General features: G+C 39.0%; 1 protein-coding gene across 3 annotated transcripts; it reads right to left on the bottom strand.

Moving 5' to 3' along the window:
* Positions 1-21,250, bottom strand: pagr1 (PAXIP1 associated glutamate-rich protein 1). 3 transcript variants are annotated; one of them, XM_063002826.1, is made up of 5 exons: positions 21,226-21,250; positions 15,180-15,335; positions 7,447-7,759; positions 4,956-5,044; positions 1-313 (listed from the first exon to the last, which is right to left on the bottom strand). In XM_063002826.1, the coding sequence occupies exons 1-5, from the start codon at positions 21,233-21,235 to the stop codon at positions 105-107; spliced, it is 777 nt and encodes a 258-aa protein (XP_062858896.1). In that variant the 5' UTR covers positions 21,236-21,250; the 3' UTR covers positions 1-104. The 3 variants fall into 3 exon arrangements, with proteins under 3 accessions (XP_062858896.1, XP_062858898.1, XP_062858897.1); XM_063002828.1 differs by lacking the exon at positions 21,226-21,250 and adding an exon at positions 18,520-18,739; XM_063002827.1 differs by lacking the exon at positions 21,226-21,250 and adding an exon at positions 18,520-18,738 and having other exon boundaries at positions 15,180-15,332.
* Positions 21,251-21,270: the final 20 nt, after the last annotated feature.

Below are 21,270 nucleotides of genomic sequence, written 5' to 3'. Positions count from 1 at the left end.
TTGTAACAAAAAGTTCATTTTTAATGCAATTTTATTAAATGAAATTAGAGGCACTAAATGCCCAATAACAAATGCAGAAAGTTGTCCACAATTATTCATTCTGCTTAGTATCTTCTCTGCCTAGGACTAAAGATGGTGCTGGGATCTCTGTCTCGCTCTCTCTGGCTGCTGGGTTCCTGTGCAGATTTGTCACTTCTGAAAAGGTCACGTCCTGTCCTTAAAATGTGTTCCTCAAGCTTCTGATGTCGCTTCATATCAGACAGCACTTTATCAAGCCGAGCCTCTCGCTTTACTGTGGAACGTGCAGAGGAGCCTACAATGACCAAAGAGAGAAATGACATAATTACAACAACAAACCTGACTGAATTAGGCAAGACCAAAAACAATTGTTAATGCATATAATCTTGAATCTTTTGTATCTTTCTGTAATAAATGTACCAGCATACACTCTGAAATACTTTGGAAAACCATTGTCATTAAATACAATTGCAGCATCTACAAATGCAACTTAAGTAAGCAAAGTAGCACATATACCCTGCTCCAAAAATGAGGGGAACATTAAAACCACACATCAGATCCTAATAAACAAAATATTTAAATTTTTAATGATCTAATTTGTTTAATTTGTTGGGAACAAAAAGAGATAGAATCCAAAATCATCAAATCATCTACCAGCTAAGGCCTGAATTCCAAATAATTTAAAATTAAAGTAAAAAATTTACTCATTTTACTCATAATGTGACTCAGTAGCATGTAGGCCACCACATGTGCCTGTATGCACTCCTATCAATGTCTGGGCATGCTCCTGATGAGATATCCTGGGGTCATCCTGGATTATGTTGCAGGCAGCATAAAGTTCACCATGGTGTCTCCAGACTCTTTCACATCTGCCAAATGCTCAGTGTGAACCTGCTATCTTCTGTGAAGAGAATGCAGTGCCAATGGCAGATATCCCAATTCTGGTGCTCACTGGCAAATGCCAATCAACCAGCATTGTGCTGGACTGCAAGCACAGTTTGGTCAGAAACATGCACACCAGTAACCCACAGGCTGGCAGTGTTCCTCTCATAGAGGAACAGATACTGGTCCTGCTGCTGGATTGATGCCCTTCTACAGCCCTGCCCAACTCTCCTAGTGTAACGGCCCGTGCCCTAGTATCTCCTCTATGCACACACAGCAAATCTTCTTGCGATGGCATGTGTGGTGCATGTATGGCACCACCTGTGCATGCATCTGAATGTGTGCTGTGATCTGATAAATCCACCCCCTCACTACCACATCTGTCAATGTAAATAGACCCCAGCGGACCATCACTGAACAGATATTGTTTAGGCACTATAATGCCTAAAACTATTTGTATTGTAAGTTTGTTAGGTCCAACAGAATAATCAGAAATTGTCCAGTAAAAAGACCAGAAAAAAAAAAAAACATCGCATATAAAGACACTGTAATCTTTAACTGTACACATACAGTGTATCTTAACATGGTATGTGTATTTCAGAATCCACTGCTGCACCTAATACGCTTATACCAGAACAACACAAACTTATATGCCATTACCATGTTATTATCATTGCAGTGCTGAGATTGGTCCACCACCCAAACTTTATCTGGTCAGTGAAAGTAAATTTTATAACTGTTTAAACTGTATAAAAATTTTTTTTAAATAAACATTAAATGTAAGTCATGGGCAATCTATTACAGTAAATGAATGGGGTTGTGATGTACAGAGCCACAGGATGACTATAGGCAGTAATTGAATACCCACATAGGGCATCTATATTATATGTGTAGCTCATAATATGGCCAATGTACCTACAATTGTGTTTTTAATAAAAAAGCTCATATACTTTAACATTAACTCTGAATGTTATGAAGAGTGATCAGATGAATTGCAATTAATTGTAAAGTCATTCCTTGCCATGAAAATTAACTTTTTTTAACAAAAACATTGCTCATGGCCAGGAAACTCCCCAGATGTCAATCCCATTGAAAATCTTTGGTGGGTGGACAAACAAAAACAAGGAAATTTTATTAAACTTCAAGCACTGATTAGGCAAGCATGGGTCATCAGTCAGAATTTGGCCAAGAAGCTGTTATCCAGCATGCCAGCATTTTCTGACAAAAATCTATAAACATTGAAGCTGCAAATTTGTGAAAACCAAAATTTGTGTCTCATAACTTTTGGCCATGTCTGTAACTACATCACTAGAAAGACTACCAGTAAAAAGGTTATTTGTATACATCACCAGCACAACCAGCACTACTGTCAGTGCTACACCTTCACAATTATTACATACAGTCAAGCCGGAAAGTCTGCACACCCCTTTCACCTTCTCCATGTTTTATTATGTTACAGACTCATTCTATAATAGATTGAGTAATTTTTTTTGCCTCAAACATCTACACACAATCGCCAATAATTACGAAGAGAAAACAGGGTTTAGAAAATATGCAATTTTATTTTACTGACAAAAATCCTTTATTTAGGGGTTACATATCTGTACACACCCTTAGCCTAATACTTGCTTGATGCACTTTTGGCAGCAATTACAGCTCAAGGACATTTACAGACTTTCTCCGATGCCACTCCTTTTGGCCGTGTGCTTCGGGTCGTTGTCATGTTGGAAGGTAAACCTTCATCCCAGTCTGAGGTCCAGAGTGCTCTGGAGCAGGTTTTCTGCAAGGATCTCAATGTACTTAGCTGCATTCATCTTTCCCTCTATCAGGACTAGTCGCGCTGCTGAAAAACATCCCCACATCATGATGCTGCCACCGCCATGCTTCACTTTAGGGATGGCATTAGCCAGGTGATGAGCGGTGCCTGGTTTCCCCCAGACGTGACACTTGTTATTCAGGCCAAAAAGTTACATTTTAGTTTCATCAGACCAGAGAATCTTGTTTCTCATGGTTTGAGAGTCATTTAGGTGCATTTTGGAAAACTCCAAGCGGGCTGTCATGTGCCTTTTACTAAGGCCTGTCTTCCCAGATCGCTTAGTTTGGTCGGGTGGCTAGGTCTAGGAAGATTTTTGGTGGTTCCAAACTTCTTCCATTTATGAATAATGGTGGCCACTGTGCTCTCTGGGACCTGTAAAGCTGCAGCAATTTGTCTGTACCCTTCTCCAGATCTATGCCTTGACACAATCCTGTTTCTGAGGTCTGCAGATAATTCCTTTGATCCCATGGCTTGGAGTTTGCTCTGATATGCACTGTCAACTGTGGAACCTTACATAGGCAGGTGTTGGCAATCCCCAATCATGTCCAATTAATTGAATTTACCACAGTTGGACTCCAAATATATTGCAGAAACATCTCAAGCAGTATTAGTGAAAACAAAATGCACCTCAGCTTACTTCTGGGTGTCATATCAATGGGTGTGCACACTTGTGTACATATGATATTTAACATTTTGATTTTCAATAAATTAGCACAAATGTCTAATAGGGTTGGGCGGTATTACGGTATACCGCGGTATTTAAAAATGGTGACGGTATTTTTTAAATGTGAAGCGCCAAATTTCTGCTTCAGGTCTACCTTGAAAACTGAGACTTTAGGACATGCGCGCATCCACAGGAAGGGAGGGGTGGGAGTGGTAGGCGGTTGGAGCTCGCTGATTGGCTGTGGGGTGCTCACTGGTGTAAGGTGATAACACAGAGAGACAAGTGAAAAGCCACACTGGCTAGCGTTAGCTGTGAGCTAACAAGCAGAAACTGGAAAACGGCTCGTCTTTTAATTTTTCAAAATCAACATTTTTTATCAGTTCAACCGGAAATTAACACAAGCGCGTGCATGCGCGGACATGTACTTATTTACTAAATATATCTTCAGTGTAAATCGAGCACAAGTGTTGAGAAAAAGGAGCAAACAGTAATAATAACGTTACGCCCAATCCGCTGTTCTGACTCTTGTCTGCCATAGATTTTCCTGCCTATGTAAGAACTATTTTTTCCTAAATAAAAGCACTATATTAAGAAAAAAGAATGTTTCACCTGTCGTGTAATGTGAATTATAAAATATATTGTCTGGCCCTTTAAGAATGTTAAGTGCACTATAGGGCGCAGGGAGCGAGTGTGTAGGGAAGAGATTTGTACCGTTTCCGTGCTCGTGTTTTGCACGGAGCTTGTGTGACATTTAAAGTAGCGTTCTCGTTAACCACTCAAATGTTTGGACTTTGAATTATTTTAACATTACTTTACATCACCGTCATCGCAACATTAACATTTACATTCATATTTTTTGTTACGGTATAGAACTTAATTCTGGATTACAGGCATAACTAATCGTACACGTTCATACACTTTTAAGAAATATCTGTAACTATAAACTAAGCAGTTAACTTTTGAAATATATTGAAGTGTTTAGCCGGCTATTATTCTGTTTTGTGTGGGCAGAGAGCGGTTACAATGCCAAAATGTTGTGTTAATGTTTGTGTTAAAGTGTAATTGATACACATGCATTTATACTTATATATTATATATATATATATTATATATTATAGATCAGACAAGATAAGCAATGTTTGACGTTCGGATTGTTAAATCTTTTTATAATAAAACATTGAAATATTGTAATTACACTCAAGTGTGTACACCCCAGCCCGCGGTAATACCGTATACCGCGGTATTTCCTGAAGACGGTATGACGGTATGAAAATCGGCAATACCGCCCAACCCTAATGTCTAAAAACCTGCTTTCACTTTGTCATTGTGGGCTATTTTATGTAGAACTTTGTGACAAAAACTAAACTTTACATATTATAGAATGAGTCTGTAATGTAATAAAAGAAGGTGAAAGGGGTGTGGAGAATTTCCGGCTTGACTGTATCTGTACTATTCCAACGGGGTAAATTGGTGGTAACAATACATCACCAGAATTAAGAGGTGTACATATTACATCACCTGTACAAACAAATGTCTGTACATAAACAGGTGTCCATAGTTAAACAAGGAGCATACCTGGTGTTCGGCGGCGAGCCAGGTAGGCATTCTTGGGAGTCAGTAAAGGCTGCTCTTCATCAAAATCAAATTCAGTGGGTGTCAGGGGTCTACAAAAAAAACATGTTCAATGCTTATATAGGTCTTCACAGCATGTGTGCTAAAGCCATCTTATACAGAATGTAACCTTTTATTAAATTTATTTCCAAGAAAACAGAAAACCTTTTTTTTTTTTTTTTCAAAAAATCAAGTCTCAATTAGCTCCCTCCACCCCTAAAGTAAATTTTTTGAAATGCAACTGAAATGTTTTTATTTTTTGTTTTAGTGTTTATTAAGGGATTGCCCTGTTTTACTATGGATTTTTTTGAGGTGAGACTGAGGTCACATTTCCTTAGTCATTTAGCATGGAAATCTTAAGAAAGTACACAGACGCACACAAGTGTCAACAAAAGTGGACTAAGCCTAATAAATCAGACAATCGATATGAAGTTGCTACACTCTGTGAAATGTAAATTTAAAACTATTTAGGGCAATAATAGAGCAAATTCTCTGAGAAAATGATGGTTGGAAATTTGTCAAAGATGACAGCTTTTTGGAGTCAAGTCTCTTAACAAAGAGACACCACCTCCATGCTAATAAACTAACTGATAAAATCTGCTACAATTGAGTAAAAGCTACTAAAGCCAGGTAACCTTTTAGGATGTGATTGGACTGTAAGGAAAGGCAAGTTTATTTGTATAGCACATTTCATACACGGTGGCATTTCAAAGTGCAAACATACAAAACTGAACAACATTAAAATAATAGACTTTTAGCAGGCACCAATATTTGACTGATCTCTAGCGACTGAATAGGCCTCTTGGGTTTATATACTTCACGCAGATCAGCATTGTTTTTTGGGCCAAAACCAATTAGTGATTAATATTTTAAGAATTTTGAGTAATTTGCTCTAATCTCTTAGTTCTCTTAATAATTCTAGCAGCTGTATTTTGGATAAGCTGTAGCTGCCTAACTAAGATCTTGAGAGGACCAGCAAAGAGATTGTTGAAGTTATCAAAACTACTGAAAGGATAAATTGTTTTTTTGACGTCTTGGTGTGACATTAAATGTTTAAAGTTTAAATAAACTGTAATGCCAAGATGAACCTAATCTGCAGTCTTTGCTCCTTACAGCCAAATACAATTATCTGCGTTTTTGCCTTATTCAGTTAAAAGAAACTTTATTCATTCAAAAACTTAGTGACTCTAGGCAATGACATAATGAGTCAATGCGACAGCAGTCATCTTGTGGAAGAGTGCCGAAGCATCAACTAAAATCACAACTTTAGAAGAAGGTTGTTAAGAGTATTTTCAGGACAATCAGTTATTATGCATAGTCTATTATCCATAGCCTCCATGAACAGCTTTTTAGTTATATACTTTCTCGTTAAACAAACAAATGTAGCTTACACCACTGGCAAAGTTACAGTATCAAACAGGTTTTGAACACAGAAGTGGTCAGAGATACCAAAGACTCAGTCATTTGCTAATACCCAAGTCGATTTTACCATGGTTGGGTGTATGCCCTGTCATAAATTGAGACAAATCAAAGGTGTCAAATAGAGCAGTTCTTTGTTGTTTGGTAGTTTTATCCATAGGGTCCATTCCTATCCCAGGTGGACATTAAAGTCACCCGTAATTATAAATTTCTCAAAATCTGTTAATGGTCAGAAGCTCATTAAATTCATAATTTGTAAGTATGAGTTAACAAACGATAGTAAATAAAAATCTCTTTTGCTAAGAAACTGGTTGGATCTTTTAGTGGAACTCATACACACATACATACAATGGATTCCAGAAGTATTCAGACCCATTGCACTTTGTGTTTGGAATTTGATTTTTGAATGGATATAATTGCCATTTTACCCATCAATCTACATTAGCCATGATTAAGTTTAATAGATTAATATAATCTTAGTTTAAAGATTCATCAAAAATTAAAATCTCTTATTCACAAAAGTATTTGCTCTGGCAAATTGTAGTGTATGGTAGATAGTGAAATACCTGAATTATATGCAATCGTGCATTGAGAAATGTACAATTTTACATTTAACAATGATAACATGAAGCAGGGGCAAATGCTTCCAGACAAGTATTGCATTATACAAATGTTTTTGGGAGAGGGAATAAAAGATAAACAGAAAAAAAACATTACAGACACATGAAAAACACGGATTCAGCACAGACACTATGACAGGACCCAAGAATCAAACTTATGTCCTCAGGACTCATACTGCTCTCTGGCACTTACTCTGTTAGATACTGTGATGCCCCTACATTTTATTCACTTTATTTATTTGGCAGCCTGTCAGACAATTCACACATAAAATGTTAGCTAAGCATTAAAGAGTTTAGGGTCTTGCTCAAAAGTCTGTCTATGGCTATATTGTTTCAACTCAATCTTTTGTTCACTAACAGTAATAACATAAATTAACAGAGACTAACAAGCTTTAATCATGCACATAGTCACTTACTTGTGCTTGTTCTCCTCCTGTTCTGCCTTATTGGAATTCTCTCCATCTCTCTCTGGAGAAGGAGTGCATGGTGGAGTAGGTGGTCTGCGAGGCAGAGGTACCCAATTTAGCTCCAGCATTTCTCCTTTAGCCAGCAGCTCATACAAGTGCTTGATGTCCTTAGGGGGAGGCATCCAACTTTCTGAGTCCTCAATTTCTTCATCACTGTATGGGATTTCCCAGTCCATTTTCTCCCTCTGTCCCCTGTCTGAAACATTTGCATTTTTGTCCCCTGTTGTTGCATCTTTCTGTTGGTCTCCTTCTCCTTTCTCATCTTTTAGAGAGATGTAAGCAGTGCAGAAATTAATAGAATTTACAATACAATACAATAACAATAAAAAACAACTGCAAGTCTTTGATTTACAATACTGCTTCTTCTCAAGAAAAAATAACAGAAAATTAAATGCATTGATTTTAGACTGGTTAATGTGTTTAGACATCTGGGTAATGTGTTTACATAAGCTTGTTATTGGTAAGTTTGTTTACTCATGAGTTTGAATCTCAGCTCTGCTAGTGGCAGGCTGGGCGCCTACACAATGATTGGCTCGTCTGTCGGGTTGGATGCAAGCAAGGACTAGAAATCTGTTTATTAATACATGAGAAAAGTAATAGTGTACAGTACAGAGATTAATGAAAACCTGCTCCATTCCACCAGAAAACTTAAAATGAAAAATGTACTAGTTATAGCATGACCCAAAGCATTAATAAAATTACCAGCCCACAGTCGCCTAGAGAGTCCTGACCTTAAACACACTAAACATCTGACCACAGAACTGCTCTAAACTACCACTCCTTAACAGAACTAGTACAATCTTAGAAATTTTGTAAAGATCACATGGCCAATATGGCAACAAACAAATCTCCACAATACTTGAAAAATCACGCAAACAAGTCTGCACTATTCACTTGTGTGTGTGTGTGTGTATATACAGTGTATCACAAAAGTGAGTACACCCCTCACATTTCTGCAAATATTTCATTATATCTTTTCATGGGACAACACTATAGACATGAAACTTGGATATAACTTAGAGTAGTCAGTGTACAGCTTGTATAGCAGTGTAGATTTACTGTCTTCTGAAAATAACTCAACACACAGCCATTAATGTCTAAATAGCTGGCAACATAAGTGAGTACACCCCACAGTGAACATGTCCAAATTGTGCCCAAATGTGTCGTTGTCCCTCCCTGGTGTCATGTGTCAAGGTCCCAGGTGTAAATGGGGAGCAGGGCTGTTAAATTTGGTGTTTTGGGTACAATTCTCTCATACTGGCCACTGGATATTCAACATGGCACCTCATGGCAAAGAACTCTCTGAGGATGTGAGAAATAGAATTGTTGCTCTCCACAAAGATGGCCTGGGCTATAAGAAGATTGCTAACACCCTGAAACTGAGCTACAGCATGGTGGCCAAGGTCATACAGCGGTTTTCCAGGACAGGTTCCACTCGGAACAGGCTTCGGCAGGGTCGACCAAAGAAGTCGAGTCCACGTGTTCGGCGTCATATCCAGAGGTTGGCTTTAAAAAATAGACACATGAGTGCTGCCAGCATTGCTGCAGAGGTTGAAGACGTGGGAGGTCAGCCTGTCAGTGCTCAGACCATACACCGCACACTGCATCAACTCAGTCTGCATGGTCGTCATCCCAGAAGGAAGCTGACGCACAAGAAAGCCCGCAAACAGTTTGCTGAAGACGAGCAGTCCAAGAACATGTATTATTGGAATGCCCTGTGGTCTGACGAGACCAAGATAAACTTGTTTGGCTCAGATGGTGTCCAGCATGTGTGGCGGCGCCCTGGTGAGAAGTACCAAGACAACTGTATCTTGCCTACAGTCAAGCATGGTGGTGGTAGCATCATGGTCTTGGGCTGCATGAGTGTTGCTGGCACTGGGGAGCTGCAGTTCATTGAGGGAAACATGAATTCCAACATGTACTGTGACATTCTGAAACAGAGCATGATCCCCTCCCTTCGAAAACTGGGCCTCATGGCAGTTTTCCAACAGGATAATGATCCCAAACACAACCTCCAAGATGACAACTGCCTTGCTGAGGAAGCTGAAGGTAAAGGTGATGGACTAAACCCAATTGAGCACCTGTGGCGCATCCTCAAGTGGAAGGTGGAGGAGTTCAAGGTGTCTAACATCCACCAGCTCCGTGATGTCATCATGGAGGAGTGGAAGAGGATTCCAGTAGCAACCTGTGCAGCTCTGGTGAATTCCATGCCCAGGAGGGTTAAGGCAGTGCTGGATAATAATGGTGGTCACACAAAATATTGACACTTTGGGCACAATTTGGACATGTTCACTGTGGGGTGTACTCACTTATGTTGCCAGCCATTTAGACATTAATGGCTGTGTGTTGAGTTATTTTCAGAAGACAGTAAATCTACACTGCTATACAAGTTGTACACTGACTACTCTAAGTTATATCCAAGTTTTATTTTTATAGTGTTGTCCCATGAAAAGATATAATAAAATATTTGCAGAAATGTGAGGGGTGTACTCACTTTTGTAATACACTGTATATATATATATATATATATATATATACAGTCATGGCCAAAAGTGTTGGCACCCCTGAAATTTTTCCAGAAAATGAAGTATTCCTCCTAGAAAATTATTGCAAATACACATGTTTTGTTATACACATGTTTATTTCCTTTGTGTGTATTGGAACAACACAAAAAAGCAGAGAAGAAAAGGCAAATTTGACATAATTTCACACAAAACTCCAAAAATGGGCCGGACAAAATTATTGGCACCCTTTCAAAATTGTGGGTAAATAACTTTGTTTCAAGCATGTGATGCTCGTTTAAACTCACCTGTGGCAAGTAACAGGTGTGGGCAATATAAAAATCACACCTAACACCAGATAAAAATGAGAGAAGTTGACTCAGTCTTTGCATTGTGTGTCTGTGTGTGCCACACTAAGAATGGAGAACAGAAAGAGGAGAAGAGAACTGTCTGAGGACTTGAGAACCAAAATTGTGGAAAAATATCAACAATCTCAAGGTTACAAGTCCATCTCCAGAGATCTTGATGTTCCTTTGTCCATGGTGCACAACATAATCAATAAGTTTACAACCCATGGCACTGTAGCTAATCTCCCTGGACGTGGACGGAAGAGAAAAATTGATGAAAGGTTGCAACGCAGGATAGTCCGGATGGTGGATAAGCAGCCCCAATCAAGTTCCAAAGAAATTCAAGCTGTCCTGCAGGCTCAGGGTGCATCTGTGTCAGCGCGAACTATCCGTCGACATTTGAATGAAATGAAACGCTATGGCAGGAGACCCAGGAGGACCCCACTGCTGACACAGAGACATAAAAAAGCTAGACTGCAGTTTGCTAAATGTATGTGAGTAAGCCAAAATCCTTCTTGGAAAACGTCTTGTGGACAGATGAGACCAAGATAGAGCTTTTTGGTAAAGCACATCATTCTACTGTTTACCGAAAACGGAATGAGGCCTACAAAGAAAAGAACACAGTACCTACAGTCAAATATGGTGGAGGTTCAAAGATGTTTTGGGGTTGTTTTGCTGCCTCTGGCCCTGGGTGCCTTGACTGTGTGCAAGGCATCATGAAATCTGAAGATTACCAAAGGATTTTGGGTCGCAATGTAGGGCGCAGTGTCAGAAAGCTGGGTTTGCGTCCTAGGTCATGGGTCTTCCAGCAGGACAATGACCCCAAACATACTTCAAAAAGCACCCAGAAATGGATGGAAACAAAGCGCTGGAGAGTTCTGAAGTGGCCAGCAATGAGTCCGGATCTAAATCCCATTGAACACCTGTGGAGAGATCTTAAAATTGCTGTTGGGAGAAGGCACCCTTCAAATATGAGAGACCTGGAGCAGTTTGCAAAAGAAGAGTGGTCCAGAATTCCAGTTGAGAGGTGTAAGAAGCTTGTTGATGGTTATAGGAAGCGATTGATTTCAGTTATTTTTTCCAAAGCGTGTGCAACCAAATATTAAGTTGAGGGTGCCAATAATTTTGTCCGGCCCATTTTTGGAGTTTTGTGTGAAATTATGTCAAATTTGCCTTTTCTTCTCTGCTTTTTTGTGTTGTTCCAATACACACAAAGGAAATAAACATGTGTATAACAAAACATGTGTAATTGCAATAATTTTCTGGGAGAAGTACTTCATTTTCTGAAAAAATTTCAGGGGTGCCAACACTTTCGGCCATGACTGTATATATACAGTGAGGAAAATAAGTATTTGATCCCCTGCTGATTTTGTAAGTTTGCCCCCTTACAAAGACTTGAACAGTCTATAATTTTTATGGAAGGTTTATTTTAACAGAGTGAGACAGAATATCAACAAAAATCCAGAAAAAAAACATTAAATAAAAGTTATAAATTAATTTGTATTTAATTAAGGGAAATAAGTATTTGATCCCCTACCAACCAGCAAGAATTCTGACCCCCACAGACCGGTTATGTGCACAAAAGGCACACAAATTAGTCCTGTCCCTGTATAAAAGACTCCTGTCACAGAATCAGTTTCTTCCGTTCAAATCTCTCGACCACCATGGGCAAGACCAAAGAGCTATCAAAGGACGTCAGGGACAAGATTGTAGACCTGCACAAGACTGGAATGGGCTACAAGACCATCAGCAAGAAGCTTGGTGAGAAAGAGACCACTGTTGGCACGATAATTCGAAAATGGAAGAAATACAAGATCACAGTCAATCGCCCTCGCTCTGGAGCTCCATGCAAGATCTCACCTCGTGGGGTAAGAATGAGACTGAGAAAGGTGAGGTCAGCCCAGAATTACACGGGAGGAGCTTGTCAATGATCTCAAGGGAGCTGGGAGCAGAGAAATGCTGGGGATTTCTCTGCCTCCAAACACGGCGAGTGGAGTTGATGCCAAAGAGCTCAATTTTGGTCTCATCTGACCATATCACATTCTCCCAAGCTTTCTCTGAATCATTCAGGTGTTCATTGGCAAACTTCAGACGGGCCTGTACATGAGCTTTCTTGAGCAAAGGGACTTTGCGGGCACTGCAGGATCTCAATCCATTACGGCGAAGTGTGTTACCAATGGTTTTCTTGGTGACTGTGCTCCCAGCTCCCTTGAGATCATTGACAAGCTCCTCCCGTGTAATTCTGGGCTGACCTCACCTTTCTCAGAATCACTTACCCCACGAGGTGAGATCTTGCATGGAGCTCCAGAGCGAGGGCGATTGACTGTGATCTTGTATTTCTTCAATTTTCGAATTATCGCACCAAGTGGTCTCTTTCTCACCAAGCTTCTTGCTGATGGTCTTGTAGCCCATTCCAGCCTTGTGCAGGTCTGCAATCTTGTCCCTGACGTCCTTTGATAGCTCTTTGGTCTTGCCCATGGTGGTCGAGAGATTTGAACAGAAGAAACTGATTCTGTGACAGGAGTCTTTTATACAGGGACAGGACTAATTTGTGTGCCTTTTGTGCACATAACCGGTCTGTGGGGGTCAGAATTCTTGCTGGTTGGTAGGGGATCAAATACTTATTTCCCTTAAATAAATACAAATTAATTTATAACTTTTATTTAATGTTTTTTTTCTGGATTTTTTGTTGATATTCTGTCTCTCTGTGTTAAAATAAACCTTCCATAAAAATTATAGACTGTTCAAGTCTTTGTAAGGGGGTAAACTTACAAAATCAGCAGGGGATCAAATACTTATTTTCCCCACTGTATATATACGTATATACCCACTGTATATATATATTGCATGTTCTCCCTGTGTCTGCGTGGGTTTACTCCGGGTGCTCCGGTTTCCTCCCACAGTCCAAAGACATGCAAGTGAGGTGAATTGAAGATACTAAATTGTCCAAGACTGTGCTTGATATAAACTTGTAAACTGATAAACCTTGTGTAATGAATAACTACCGTTCCTGTCATGAATGTAACCAAAGTGTAAAAACATGACGTTAAAATCCTATTAAACAAAAAAACAAACATACACACATATATATATATATATATACACTAATCAACCATAACATTAAAACCACCTCCTTGTTTCTACACTCAGTGTCAATTTTATTAGCTTCACTTAACATATAGAAGCACTTTGTAGTTCTACAATTACTGACTGTAGTCCATCTGTTTCTCTGCGTACTTTTTAGCCTGCTTTTACACTGTTCTTTAATGGTTAGGACCCCACAGGACCACCACAGAGCAGGTATTATTTAGGTGGTGGATGATTCTCAGCACTGCAGTGACAATGACATGGTGGTGGTGTGTTAGTGTGTGTTGTGCTGGTATGAGTGGATAAGACACAGACAGAAAGACAGACAGACAGACAGACAGACAGATCACTTTATTAATCCCAGAGGGAAAGTCAGGTATTACAACAGCTCAAGGTACAATAGAAAAAAGAATTAAGTAAATAAAAGTATTTAAAAACTCCAGCAGTGCTGCTGTGTCTGATCCACTCATACCAGCACAACACACACTAACACACCACCACCATGTCATTGTCACTGCAGTGCTGAGAATCATCCACCACCTAAATAATACCTGCTCTGTGGTGGTCCTGTGGGGGTCCTAACCATTAAAGAACAGTGTAAAAGCAGGCTAAAAAGTACGCAGAGAAACAGATGGACTACAGTCAGTAATTGTAGAACTACAAAGTGCTTCTATATGTTAAGTGAAGCTAATAAAATTGACAAGGAGGTGGTTTTAATGTTATGGCTGATCAGTGTATATACATATATTTTTATTTGATTGTAAATTTGTGAACGCTAAGCAAAATAGAGCTAAAATATAACAATGTATCATTTTTTGTTTGGTCAGGACCAGGGGAACCAAACAACAAGTATTATCACAACCTTAATTTTGTGGCATGTGGCATTTTACTACACCCACTGGGCTACAAGCATAATAAAAAAAAGTGTAGATGCTCTGTGCAAATCAGAAAAAAATTATTTTAAAATAGTCGATTGGAGCCATTCCTAACTTACTTAATGTTCCAAGACCATCTGTGCAAGATTAAAAATACATGGAACAGTGATATACTTGCCAAAGTAAATAGTAAAACCCAAAATGCTAAATTATGTTCAATGAAGTCAAGTCAAGTCAAGTCAACTTTATTTATATAGCGCTTTTTACAATATACATTGTCTCAAAGCAACTTTACAAAATCCAGGACCAACAGATACAAAAACCCCTGTGAACCCCAATGAAAAGATACCCAGTCACCCAAAACTGATCTGGCAACAGTCAAGTAAGTTTTAAATTAGTTATAGTGCAAGAAAAAGCTTCTGTTCCAAAACCAGCACCTTGAAGCTTGTTCAATTAGTTTGTTAAGGCATTCACTGTGGTGGCATGGTGGTGGTAGCATTACACTTTGGGGCCATAATGTTAATATTATGTGCCATCATTTGGTTGGCAAATTAGTGCACTGCAATAAGAACAAAATATTATAGACAATATTAGCAAAATCTTGATATTTGGGTGTTGAAACCCCACTAAAGTAATTTTGAAATAAAATTCATAAAATGTTTTTGGACTAAAGTATGTTTCAAGTATTTAGTCAAATGTATTCTTGACTGTAAATCATACTATGTCCTGAACCACACTGAGAAGTCTGTGTGATATAAAACTGGATGAGGTTTCTAGTCTCTCTCTCTCTCTCTCTGTACTTTTGGTGTATGGGCATAAATTTTTAAACAGTTTTGGTATAGATTTTTTCAGTTTCTTTTAGATACACTTACCATTGTGTGCTGGGCTTGTCATGATAGCAGCCTCAACAACATTTTTACCCCACTTTTCATCTGACTTTTCTGTTGTGTTGTCACCGGATTCCTTTACAGCCTCCACTCTATCTAAAAGTGTGGACTCTGCTTTCTCCACAGCCTGCATTGCACCTGCTGACAAAGGAAAACCTCAGTGAACAATAGCACAGTTAATGTTGATAACTGCATTAATGACATTTTAGCACAACTAAAGCCATAATCTATAATTTAATTAATTGCCTGATGTTCTTACTGAGTAGTTGTGCTAAAAAGGGTAAACATTAGCTGGTTGCCTGTATTAGATGGTTTCTGTGGGTAAATTCTGGTCAGTTACTGGTGTTATTTATTCTTAATTCTATGGTCTTAAAGTAGAAAAAATGACTGAAAACCCAATAGCAAAACAGCTAAAACACTAATCTTCTAGGCTAGTGGCTGAAATAACAAATAATAAAAACTGTGCAAAAAAGCTAAGAAAAACAAACAAAAAAAACCCAGCAACGATCAGAAGGTCTTGGTAATCACTTACAAGTTAATTCAGCAAAAAAATAAAATAAAATAAAGCACTGCACACTTTAAACCAGCAATAAACCAGAATTTTACTAACCTGTACTGCTGAAGCAGTGTATTGACAATAAAACAGTTAGAAAAACAGTGATTAAGGCATGAGCTTCAGATTTTGATCTAATTAATTAAGTCCCATAGCACTGGATTTGTATGCATTTATTTATTTGCATACAGTAAGCCTGATGTCTTGTTTTCTTTGATGAAGCAATTGACAAATGTAAGCAATTAGAGAGAGCCTTGGTGAAAGTCTTATAATATAGCCAGGAATGCATTGGGGTGTTGGGTTTGTAGTAGAGATGGGACGATCGATCGGCTACGAATCGGTATCGGCCGATTTTTTATCAAAATGTGCTATCGGCGATCGGCCGATATTTCCTAAAAGCAGCCGATCCGATCGTGTGATATATAAAGACCACGTTAAGTTAACAGCTCGGTGGATTGATCCAGACTTTGAGCTACGAAGCGCCAACCATCACATCACCATTCATCAACCATCGTACAGAAACCACAGTGAAAGCTCTTCATGACCTAAAATAACATCATTAACGCTGATTGTAATATTTACTTTAAAAAGATAATTCAACCCGGTCACATCTGAGTCGATTCTATCAGCACGTTATATAAACTCCTGGTTCACTTTGGTAAATCGTAAGCGGTTCTTACTTGTGATGTAGATGAGAACAGAAGACGTTACAGAGCCAATCAGAGGCAAAAGTTTATTCATTAGCAAATTTGTTAGTTCAGGATCATCTGCTGAACTTTTAGGATCAGAAAACTTTTAGCTCCTTAGACGGAACGAGTCTGACTCGGTTACAGATCTGTGGTAATAGCAATTTAATTAAGCTTTTTAATTGAGCTTTTTAATGTAAGAGAGTCACACAAAATGTTCTGTAGTAGCTGGTGTTTATTTAAAACCACGACATTTAATTAATAACAGTAAACACGGAGAGATAACTGAGAAGAGAAACTTACGCTTCACATAAAACGAATCAACTCATGAATCAATGAATCACTTATAGCGAAGCGATACTGTGAACAAAGCGTCTCTTCTAAAGGCACAAACACACACACACACACGCTGCTCTGGTTTATCTTCACTGTGAGGCTCTTTTTAAGTTTATTTATTTTATTTACTGCTAACCCCCCCGATCGGAATCGGCTATCGGCCGATGGCTCTGAAAGGAGATCGGAATCGGTGCTAAAAACCCTGATCGGTCCATCTCTAGTTTGTAGTCTGGTGATGACGTAGAGTATTTAGAATTATGCTTCTGATTTCTCTGCATTGTTTTCCATAGATAAAAGGTATTTGATAAATATTTAAATATACAATTGCAATCTGAAATATTTAAACCCCCTCAACTTGAAAGGTATTATGGTTATATATAGAATTAAATAAGTTGTTTGAATAAAAAACATCCAGTTCCCTTGACAAATGTCCATCGCTTTGTGATAGTTGGCTGCATAGATGGGTCAGTTTTCTCCACTGCCCTCTGTGCACCATATTTACTTTTTAGGCACCTTATCTGCATTGCCAATTTTACGCTGCTAATGTACAACATGTCACTACCTCATGAACCATTGTACCATCTATTCACCATCATGTACTAACACTTGTCTTTAGTCCTGTCTTCTAAGTACTTGTTTAGATTAGGGATAATTAGGAATATCTTTTGTAGTTATTTATTATAGGATTTTTTGTATTATTGTTGTATTTGCACTGTTTTGTATTGTCTTGCACTTTTTGTACCGTGTTACACCGTGATCCTAGAGGAACGCTGTTTCGTTTCAATATGTACTTGTATGTAGCTGAAATGACAATAAAACCTCTCTGACTCTGACTGACTCTGACTCTGTCTCGAGTCGCTTGTAGCAAACTAGCCCCTAATAATGCAATCCCTGTTTTGATGTCAATATAGCTTATTCTTGGTCCTTCTCATCTTCTATCATAGCACTGTATTCAATGTTGTCATTTTGTTTCAACAGTTGTTTATTGATGCACTTGTTCTCAAAAGCCTTACATGTCTTTTAACTGTGGAAGGAAACCACAGTTGCATGGTGAGAACATGCAAACTCCACAGAAAAAGATGCTGGACTGCTCCATCTGGGAATTGAACTTAAGGACTCATTGGCAACAGTGCCACCCACATAGCCACTGTGCCATCCTCGTTTGTATGTATGCACAGTCAGAGAAAAAAAAAAGAATTGCACAAACCTCTAAAATCCTGCCATGACATTTATGTCCTTTACAAGTTACTGCTTAACCAAATGTTAAGCATTATCCTTGTAGTATGTAAAGAACGTCAATCTGTGTATTTAGTAGATGATTTGACATTGTTAACAATTAAATTGCTATTTCTATATTAAAAACGTGCTTTAAAAATGAACACAGCTCAATTTAAACCAGCGGTTTTAGATAGTTTATTAATCGGTAGCAGCTCTGGTTTGGTTTGCACTTAATATTTGTCGAATAAAATAATGTAAAATGTAAATTTTAACAAATTAATTTTAGTGTGGGGTTTTTTTCTATTGCAGAGAATGAGACGAAGTTTGCCTTTGGCCACTGGTTTTACAGACCACAAAATACTGATACTGGTTTTACTGATCACAAAGTATTTAAAATATTTAATAAAAGTCAATATAAACGGTGCGGTTTTATAAAATACAGTAACCTTGCTGGCCCATAATTAAAACAAAAACACTCACAAAACTAGGCGGCGTTAAGAACATCAGCACAACACTGACAGTTATTACATACCCTCAAGTAAGGTTCTTGTTCCGCCTACGAAATCAGCGTGAAATTTTTCCACTTCTGGGTGTAAGCGGGGTATCAGGTAAACACAGTTTACGACCAAATTTAATAACACGGCAACTGTACCATGTTCCAAATCAGAAACTCAACAGACTTAGCAACAAGCAAACACTAAACAAAATATTTAGGTAAAGCCTGGTTTTTTCTTCTTTTCGTGCCTTCTTCTTCTTTTGGGGTCATGGCGGTTGGCAGACCAACTTCAGGTGCATTACCGCCACCTACTGAGCTGGAGTGTGAGACTTCAGGATAGTGAACTGTTGTAAAAACCCTAGTACATCCCTGCACACTTCAGAAACAAAATGTATGTACCAAACCCATCCTTGGCGCTTGAGACAGCAATCCCTTCAAAGAAAAATCCTTGTGAACATTTGCCATAAGTGTATCAAATAGGATTTGTCTTTGAGTAGAATGTGCCACACAGTGAAGTAGTACATGTTCAGGAGTCTCCCTATGGGTGCAATACCGACATATAGGGTTTGAACATGCCTCTTAATAAGTACTTTTGCCCCTGCCTTACTGAGAGGAATTGCCAGTTCGCATCTTGAGCGTTTCAAACATTGTTTCGTTGCCATATCTGCTATCTCATTTCCACCTACTCCCACATGTGCCGGAACCCAAAGGAATTTTACACTTATACACTGCATTTGGAGCCTAAACAATGTCTGGTAGACTTCTAATATAAGATCCAGCCTGCAAAACACCACAATATGACCGAGCTTAATACTGGTCAACCACTACATAGTCTGCTGGCCTATTGTCCTTTAGAGATAACTGTTTATGTAGTGTTAGATCAACATTCGACTCAGGAAACAGCCAAGGTGGAGTCACTCGCATATCTACTGCCCTACAAAACTCCACAGACCCATGCTCTCAGCTTCCCTTTCACTCAGATACCCAAAGCTCCTAGTAATATTGTGAAACTGGTCAGTACCGTCTTGTTCAACAGGGGTTTTCAACCTTTTTGGACATGCGCCCCCCTCCGTGTGCTGACCGCAAATCATTCCTCTTCACCCTATACACAGCTGACTTCATGTACAGCTCACCGAACTGTCACCTTCAGAAGTTCTCTGATGACTCAGCGATCGTCGGACTCATAACTAATGAGGAGGACAGCGAGTACAGACAAGTGATTCAAGACTTTGTAGACTGGTGTCTGCAGAATCACCTCCAGATAAACGTGGGGAAGACCAAAGAACTGGTAGTGGATTTCCGCAGGTGCAGACATCCCCTGCCACCAGTGAACATCCAGGGAATGGACATTGAGAGAGTGGACTCGTATAAGTACCTGGGTGTTCACCTTAACAACAAACTGGACTGGTCAGTTAACACTACTGAACTTTACAAAAAAGGTCAGAGCAGACTCTACCTACTTAGAAGACTGAGGTCATTTGGAGTGCGGGGGGCACTTCTGAGGACTTTCTTCGATACAGTGGTGGCATCAGCCATTTTTTATGGAGTGGTATGCTGGGGCAGCAGCATCTCTATGGCAGACAGGAAGAGACTGAACAAACTCATTAAGAGGACCAGCTCTGTCCTGGGAAGCCCCTCAGACCCAGTGCAGAAGGTGGGAGACAGGAGGATGTTAGCCAAGCTGGCATCCATGCTGGAGAATGACTCCCACCCCATGCATGAGACTCTGGGCAGCACTGGGCAGCTCCTTCAGCGACAGTCTACTTCACTCCAAATGTGTGAAGGAGCAGTATCGCAGGTCCTTCCTTCCTGCTGCTGTTAGACTCTACAACCAGCACTGCAGATCGCATACACACATACTTGAAACTATACATTCTTACAGGAAGTATAGTTTTCTCAGTGGTGCATAACAATATGCAAAAAAATTTTTATTTTTCCCATGTGCAATTATTTGTAATTATTTGTAAATATTTTTCAGTTTTTTACTTTTATTATTGATTTATTGACTTTTATTAATGTCTACATTGTTATACATTGTACTGTTAATTTGTCTATTTTTTGTACCGAGTGCCTTGCTATCCCTTCGCTGCTGCATCACTGCTGTGGATTTCCCCACTAGTAAAGGATTATCTTATCCTATACTGAAGCTAGCAGAACCACACAGGTCAAATTTATCAACGCTATACATGCTTGTGCGCTCTGCTGTGACATTAAAGTACAGTGAAAACATACCAATATGAGCATAAACATTCATACATCCATAGACATCGTTTGGTATACATTTATTTTCAAGAAAGTTTATAAATACAAAGTTTTGTTGTATCCTTTATTTCCCCTGCCGTTTGTTGTCATATAATGCAACTGTGTCAGCTAAGGCAAAGCTTGTGACAGCACGGCGGCTAAATACGAACCAGTGTTGCCAACTCCTCAGTAAGGAAAGTAGCTATTGGCTGTCCTAAAAGTCGCTAGAAGTCGCTAAATGACGTCATCGCCCAATTTGCATATGATCATTTGCATGTAATTGACGCTGTAGAATAAAGCAATAAGCCACGAGAGGCCGTGCATTACTGTGATTTTAGCACGGGGATGACGTTTTTGAAAACGTCTTTCCCCGTGCTAAAATCATAACAGTAATGCACGGTCTCGAGTGGCTTATTGCTTTTATAAAACGGCGGTCAACATAAAATATAATAAATACAACAATGTTTAATTCATAAATGTATTTATTGTGTATAAACTTACAATAAAGCATTCTTCCGCGACGCAAAATTGTTCGATTAACAGTGT

Source organism: Trichomycterus rosablanca, chromosome 10, assembly GCF_030014385.1.
Source record: "Trichomycterus rosablanca isolate fTriRos1 chromosome 10, fTriRos1.hap1, whole genome shotgun sequence".
Classification (NCBI taxonomy): domain Eukaryota; kingdom Metazoa; phylum Chordata; class Actinopteri; order Siluriformes; family Trichomycteridae; genus Trichomycterus; species Trichomycterus rosablanca.
This window is presented reverse-complemented; position numbering and strand designations above follow the sequence as displayed.